Below are 7,466 nucleotides of genomic sequence, written 5' to 3'. Positions count from 1 at the left end.
CTCAGAGACGGGACTGAACTCAAAATGCAGCTTTATTGCAAAGGAGGAATGAGCACTGGGAAAACAGATAGAGATGACATTAGTAGACAGAAGCAAGGAGCACAAGAAGCAACTGAACTGAGCCTGGTTACCACTCTTAAGGGCAGATAATCTGGCAGAGACTGGATTGATGAGCTAGACCATTTAGATTTCAGATGATGAGGTTGATAAGACACAGGTGATTCAGCCAGGGTATGGGAAGGCTCTGAGCTCATGGTATCAATTTGAAAATTCTAGACGACTTCTTTCTAGAGTTTGGCATTAACAATATTTTCAGAAAACTTGATCTGAGGTTACTGAGATTCAAACTAGTCTAAGATTGTTAGTATTGCAAAACCAAAATACTCGCCACCCAGTTGATGTCTTATATCAGTGAGTTTCTGTCAAAAAATTCATTTTCTGGTTTGATTTAAGGTGGTGAATGCTGGGCCTAAGCCTGAAAATCTCTCTCAACAGTCCTAATGAGAATTCTCAGGAAAAACTCATGTCTAAAAGGCAGTGGGCGAAGAACCAGCAAATTATTTAGAAACTGATTTCATTCTTAATGTCTGTGTAACCATTACATTACGAAGACTATAGCTTCCAACATAGAACGTCAATGTAGCAAATTAGACTGGCGCATATGGTACTCCAGTACAAAAATTTTATGGACAGGATTTCTAGGCGCAGCCAAGTAGCGGAGGGCTTTCGCTTTGGTGGCCTCAGAATCTCATCTCTGATTTTTGCAGATGATGTGGTTCTGTTGGCTTCATCGGGTGAGGGCCTCCAGCTCGCACTGGAACGGTTCGCAGCCGAGTGTGAAGCAGCAGGAATGAGGATCAGCACCTCCAAATCTGAGGCCATGGTTCTCAGCCGGAAAAGGGTGGAGTGCCCACTCCGGGTCGGAGATGAGTTCCTGAGATCCGGAGCCGGAGATCGACAGACGGATTGGGGCTGCAGCTGCAGCTGCAGTAATGGCCTCTCCCTTAGAGATAGGGTGAGAAGTTCGGCCATCCGGGAGGGGCTCAGAGTAGAGCAGCTGCTGCTCCACATCGAAAGGAGCCAGCTGAGGTGGTTCGGGCATCTGACAAGGATGCCCCCTGGGCGCCTCCTGGGTGAGGTGTTCCAGGCATGTCCCGCCGGGAGGAGGCCCCGGGGCAGACCCAGGACACGCTGGAGAGATTATATCTCTCGGCTGGCCTGGGAACGCCTTGGTATTCCCCCGGATAAGCTGGAGGAGGTGGCTGGGGAGAGGGAGGTCTGGGCCTCTTTGCTTAGGCTGCTGCCCCCGCGACCCGGCCCCGGATAAAGCGGATGATGATGGATGGATGGATGGATGGATGGATGGATGGATGGCATACGGTACTTATAAACAAAATGATATTGTTTGGTTAGATATAAAAACAACTTGCCACTGTTGCTGGAGAACATAAAACATATGCCACACAAGCATGTTCACAAGCAAATCCTTCAATCTATAACGAATGACGGGGTCACCAATACATGTAGCCAAGAAGTTAGGTGCTTGTATTAATGTGCTGGGTTGAGTTTGGCATTTTTAAACCTTATTAATTGCTCTTCTGCCAAAGGGAGACTGCATTTGTCTGTTTCTCTAGAAAGTCATGTAATAATAAAATAAAATAACATGAAAATGTCAGATGATTTTATTTAAAGTTATTATGACATTTATATAAATAAATTATTCACACAACATTTATGTGTTCCTTTCAACATTCCTGAAATTATTCAGAATTTACCATACAGGTCACTTTAGTATTAAATCTAGATGGTACGAAGCACTATATCATTTCCAGAAATGGCCCACTACATTACACAAGTAGTGCCAACATATTGCCAAACAGCAGTTGCCTCAAGAGCTGCTTTACCCTTCAAATGGAACTAAGAGCATGTGGTAGAAGGGAAAGTTTACGCCAGTTTTGTTCATTTATTGGGAAAGGCAGGCACATAAAATGTTATTCTTACTTTACTGGTGTAAATCAATGACCCACTAGAAATCACACAACAGCTGCAGCAGGGCTTTGATAAATGTTTACTTTTACAGATGTAACTGATGTAAGACTTCACATTATTCCTCATTTTAGGAAAGCAGAAATCTTTAGTGGTTGATTTGTTAATTTTACACAGTTTTTTACATTTATGGATCACAGACATAGGACATATAATTATTCCCCTGATAAGTAGTAAATGTAGCTTATTTCTTCCTTTTGCATTTCATGTCATATTTCATGTTTTTTCAATGGAACACATGATTATTTCAAAGGATTTACTGTGTTTTGTTTAGAATAGTGTTACAGAGACTAATAAGCAGGCAACAGTTTATTTTTTTAATCTTAAATTGTGTTGCATGTGTGTGCATGTCTATTTTTAGATGGACAAAATTTGCATACAATTACTGTCATACATTTCTTTCAGCAGCATAGAACATATCTTTCAATTTACTGAAATGTTAATTATAAATCCTTTATCAGTCACAAATTACATTTAAATATGTATATACCCAAACTCTGTTATTTAATGTGTTGCAGACTTTTGACTCAGAATGTTTACTAAAGTAATATACATGTAAACAAAAAAAAAGACATAACTTTAAATTGTTAAGGTTTTTTAATCTTTTAGTTTATAGTTTTTCCCATAATATGTTTCTTGGTATTTTTTTCTGGCTTAAGAAATATTATGTAACACTTGGGTGCAAAAATGCTACTTAATAGGCCAAAAGCTGAAGACAAAATTGCAAATATTTCTACAGCTACAGTGAACTTTCCAGGAGAGCTGATGTATGCTGGGATGAAGGTAATCCACACAGCACAGAATATCAGCAGGCTGAATGTGATCAATTTGGCTTCATTGAAATTATCAGGAAGTTTTCTTGCCATAAATGCCAGGATCAAACAAATGATTGCAAGGATCCCTATGTATCCCAACACTGCATAAAAAGCAAACTCAGAGCCTGTGTTGCATTCAAGAACAATCATGTTGTTGCTGGATGTGAACAACTTGTGTGGGTGAGGTGGGTTTGAAGTCAGCCATAATGCACATATTACCACTTGAATCAAAGTGCAGGAGCAAACAATGATTCTTTGTTGTGCGTGACCAAACTTTCCAGCAACTTTGTTACCAGGAAATGTGGCTTTGAAGGCTGTGACAACAACAATGGTTTTTCCCAAGACACAGGAAATGCAAAGGGCAAATGTCACACCAAAAGTGGTGTGACGCAGCATGCATGACCAGACTGTTGGCTTACCTAGGAAAGTGAGAGGACAGAGAAAGCACAGAAAAAGAGAGAATAATAAGAGAGAGCTTAGCTCAAAGTTACTGGCTTTCATCACGGGAGTTTCTTTGTTGTGGACAAAAACCACCATTGTGGCAAGAGATACTGAGGCCCCTAACAGGGATACAAATGTTACAGCTATTCCCATGGGCTCCTGATATTTCAGGAACTCAATAGTTCTAGGAATGCACTTATCTTTTCTCTCATTGGACCAGTATTCCTTTGGACAAGGTGTGCAGTCTGCTGCACCTGTTGAAGATAAACAGAACACATGAATGATGGATCTAGATGCCATTCTAGGAGAATAGCAAATTATAATATATTAAAATTGTAATTTAAAAACTCAGTTGAAAAAAGATGCAGTAAAACATTGATATTGCAAATATTATATATATGGAGACACTGAATTTGTGGTTTTACATTGTGTGCAACAGAAATGCATAAACACTTTACCTACCTGTTGAGTTGGCAATAGTTCCCTCAGCACAGGGTACACAGTCAAAACAACATATAGGTTTTCCCTGAATTTGAGCTTTTCTGGTTCCAACTGGGCAAACATTAGAACATACTGATGTGGGCACCTGTGACAAAAGAAACTTTAAAGTATTGTATCAATGGCAGACTATGTGTTAACAAAAGAATAAAAAGGTGAGATACTATAAGTGTACAGTATTAAAAAAAAGAGAGAATTACTGTTTTCCCTGTCCTCCACACTATCTTTTCCTCCTCGATGCTGAGCTTGTAATCACCATTTGCAGCAAATGTCAAATTACCAAGTGTCACATGATGCACTTTTCCATTTATCAACTGCCAGTTAATAATTTCATAATTAGCAGGAGGATCACCATTCTCATCAAAATACACCTCGGCACCAAAGTGATTTGTGAAATTTACCCTTTGTAAGCTTTTACTGACCTAGAAAGGAAGAGATTATGTATTAGATACAATAATAATATAAATGCTGGATTTTTGTGGGGTTTTTTTTATTTTTTCAAATTTAAACATGATACACTATTTCACACCTCCTTGTGCTGCATTTCTGAAAGATTCAAGCATAGCGTTACAGGTTTTTCTCCAACGGGTTTGCAAAATATCAGCTGATGCAGGGCGCGTGCGATAGCATAAACTGCTTTATAGACATTATGGGTTCCTCTGAGCTCTGTGACATCGAAGAAATCATGGTCGGAATTCATGAATGTTTCATTGCCTGTACATCTTTTTAATGTGGCCTCAGTACCTGTATTTCCAGGTAAAATAGGTGTGCAGCCCACCATATTCTCCCAGAAATCCCTCATAAAAGGTGCATGTGGATCTGTATATGGATTTATACTTGTAAGAAATTGTTTTAGTTTAGGAATAGCCTTCTTCTGCATTACAAATCCAAGGGTTCCACCAAAAGCTGTGTAGATTTCAGGTGTGGAGGGTCGAGGTGCTGTTATCCAGGCCACACAAGAAATCCACTGAATTCCTGTAATGTTCTGGTTCACAATCTCTTGCATCAAAGGATAAAAGTCACCCTCAGCAGCAAAAGCCAAAATTACTTTGACAGATGACTGTTTTATTATTTCCACAACTTCTAGAAATTTATCTCTTGTGTACGTGCGTAGAACTGATGCAACAAAAGCAACACAAACCCCAAACTTTTCAACCTTCTCCTTAAAAGCAAGAATTCCATTACGTCCAAAATCATTGTCTGACTGTATGGCTCCAATCCACTGCCATCCAAAATGTTTGACTAGTGCAGCCAAAGCTTTTGCAAGGTAGTAGTCACTGGGGATTGTTCTAAAAAATGTAGGATATTTAGTTCTGTCACTCAGACAAGCACACGTTGAGAAGTGACTTACCTGTAGAAGAGAAAATAACACTGAAACAGTGTGCAACAGCATACAATGCCAAAACATCAAATATCACTTAGCATCATAAAACATAATTGTATCTCTTACTACTGGCACATGGAATGTTCCAAAAATTCCTGCCACAGCTATTGACTGAGTTGATCCTGCCTCTGCTATGACTGCAGTTACAGCTGGTGGGCAATGAGAAGTCACATCTACCTCCTCTGCTCCACTAGCCAGTGTTAGTGCGGCGCGTAAAGCATTTGTAGGAGAATCACAAGAGTTAAGGATCCTATAGCCAAGAGATATGTTTGGAAGGAGAGCTGGATCATTGTTGATTTCTTCAATAGTAAATATAACTGCCTGGGTCCATCGAAAAACTCTCCAGTCAAACCTAAAAACATTATAGTGATTGATAACAGTCATAAAGTAACCAAGCTACTGCTTCACATATAAAGTACAATGACAAGAATTTAAACAAAAATAAACATCCATGCATGACAAACGAAAGCCACTTGTGTTAAATCATACCCTTCACACTGCACTTTAGGTGGCTCCTTATCGAATGCAGAAGTGCTGATTATTTCTTTGTTGAAAATCGGGAAGATTCCTCCGATCATTATGTCACCTTCCTTAAACAAACTTGGCATATCAAACCTGCCTAACAGTTCACATCCAGATACTGTGTTCGTGCTGAGAACACAGAGAAAAAGAAGGATACCTCTTTGCATGTTTGCACTGTATTGCCACATATGCATGAGAGCACAGTTCTTATAACAACAGTATTGGATGAACTCAGATGATCTATCATTTCCCAAAGGGCATAGTGATCTCAGGTTGGAAAGCTTAGGACAACACTGAAATGCTCTACATATGACCTATAGTCATATACTCAAGATCCACTTTGCGTGGCGCTGTCACTTGGTGTTCGCTCTTTGTGCGGTAGAGTATCATCTTCTGTTCTAACACACAGTGGTGTTTTTGTGAAGCTTATCTGCCTAGCAGTTTTGTTAAAACACTTATAGATAACTTATTTTTTCATGGAGTAATCTTCACATGCTTTATTCGAAGCACACTCTCCTTGTAGTCACTTGCTAATTTATAGTCAAAGTATTCACTCACTGTCTTTAGGGTTTCTTTTTTCTTTTTTTCTTGTCTTTAGGGTTTTACTAGCTTATTTTAGCTCGTAGCCACCTTGCTATCAGCATGGCCTCTTCACCTGTCCCTCCTGCACTTTCCTGCTCATTGTGTCAGATGTTTAGTTACTCCTCAGCCTCTAGCAATTATGTTGCTTGGAATAAATGTAACCTATTTTTAACTCTGGAGGCCATGATCAATGAATTGGAGACTCTGCTTCGCACCCTTGAAAACCACATAGCTAGCCAGTCCCCTGTAGCAGACTATCCCAAGCAGCCAGGGAAACAGGCTGGCTGGGTGACTGTAAAGAGGAAGCATAGTCTTAAACAGATGCCCCATCAACCTGTTCATGTGTCCAACCATTTTTCCCCACTCAGTGATACACCTACTGGGGATCAGACCCTGGGAATTGGAACTTCTATTCTAAGATGTGAGGCTGTCATATCGCACCATCAGCCATCACCAGTAGGCAGTAGGTGAAGTGTCTTGCCCAAGGACATAACGACCGAGACTGTCCGAGCCAGGGCTCGAACCGGCAACCTTCCGATTACAAGACGAACTGCCAACTCTTGAGCCATGATCGCCTTGGTATTGTGTGGGCTGTCCTTTTCTGTGCCCACAGAATATGGGCTTTGTATATCTAGATTATATCCTGGGGACCAGCATCTCGGAGGAACAGCACATGTCCCACCTGCATCAGGTTTTTTCACGCTTGGCAGCACATGCCCTGATCATTAACCCATCTAAACGCCAGTTTGGTTTGCCAGTTCTGCCGAGAATAAAGTTGGAGTAAAATATTGGGATCTCTCGTGTCATCCTTACATACCTCCTCAACATGAACATATCAGATGATTTTATTTAAAATTATTATGGCATTTATATGAAGAAATTATTTGCACAACATTTATTTATGTGTTCTTTTCAACATTCCTGAAATGATTCATAATGCTTTGTACCATCTAGTATGAAATCTAGATGGTACAAACTGTCAGGGACCTGGGTCTGAGCGACCCAGGGTCCATGAGCAGTTGTTCGCCTTTTTTATGTTTTGTGAAGATGTGTGTGCACTGTTCTACTGTCTGGGGGTTTGTCCATGTGTGTATGTATAGGGAGGTGTGTGTGTGTGTGGCTGTGGCTGTAGCCAATGTACTGAAATGTGCTACAGGCACAGTCAGGCCTGAGGATGG

General features: G+C 40.4%; 2 protein-coding genes across 2 annotated transcripts; both read right to left on the bottom strand.

Annotated features, from left to right (window-relative positions):
* Positions 1–2,651: 2,651 nt before the first annotated feature.
* LOC101465047 (extracellular calcium-sensing receptor-like) lies at positions 2,652–4,344 on the bottom strand. The gene is made up of 4 exons (XM_076873560.1): positions 4,330–4,344; positions 4,001–4,222; positions 3,765–3,903; positions 2,652–3,556 (listed from the first exon to the last, which is right to left on the bottom strand). The coding sequence occupies exons 1-4, from the start codon at positions 4,342–4,344 to the stop codon at positions 2,652–2,654; spliced, it is 1,281 nt and encodes a 426-aa protein (XP_076729675.1).
* A 103-nt stretch (positions 4,345–4,447) lies between these two features.
* LOC143412523 (vomeronasal type-2 receptor 1-like) lies at positions 4,448–5,762 on the bottom strand. Its single transcript, XM_076873559.1, has 4 exons — positions 5,674–5,762; positions 5,251–5,536; positions 4,907–5,151; positions 4,448–4,466 (listed from the first exon to the last, which is right to left on the bottom strand). The coding sequence occupies exons 1-4, from the start codon at positions 5,760–5,762 to the stop codon at positions 4,448–4,450; spliced, it is 639 nt and encodes a 212-aa protein (XP_076729674.1).
* Between the last annotated feature and the right edge of the window lie 1,704 nt (positions 5,763–7,466).

This window comes from Maylandia zebra, linkage group LG14 (assembly GCF_041146795.1).
Source record: "Maylandia zebra isolate NMK-2024a linkage group LG14, Mzebra_GT3a, whole genome shotgun sequence".
In the NCBI taxonomy this organism is placed as follows: Eukaryota; Metazoa; Chordata; class Actinopteri; order Cichliformes; family Cichlidae; genus Maylandia; species Maylandia zebra.
Note: the sequence above shows the minus strand (reverse complement) of the source record. Positions and strands in the feature narration are given on the sequence as shown.

Coding starts and splice junctions, on each gene's coding strand:
- LOC101465047 (XM_076873560.1), bottom strand. Junction 3,904..4,000: donor TGTGGAGGACAGGGAAAACA/GTAATTCTCTCT, acceptor AATACTTTAAAG/TTTCTTTTGTCACAGGTGCC. Junction 3,557..3,764: donor AACTATTGCCAACTCAACAG/GTAGGTAAAGTG, acceptor TATCTTCAACAG/GTGCAGCAGACTGCACACCT.
- LOC143412523 (XM_076873559.1), bottom strand. CDS start 5,762: ATGATCGGAGGAATCTTCCCGATTTTCAACAAAGAAATAATCAGCACT. Junction 5,537..5,673: donor CCTAAAGTGCAGTGTGAAGG/GTATGATTTAAC, acceptor TAATGTTTTTAG/GTTTGACTGGAGAGTTTTTC. Junction 5,152..5,250: donor GAACATTCCATGTGCCAGTA/GTAAGAGATACA, acceptor TCTCTTCTACAG/GTAAGTCACTTCTCAACGTG.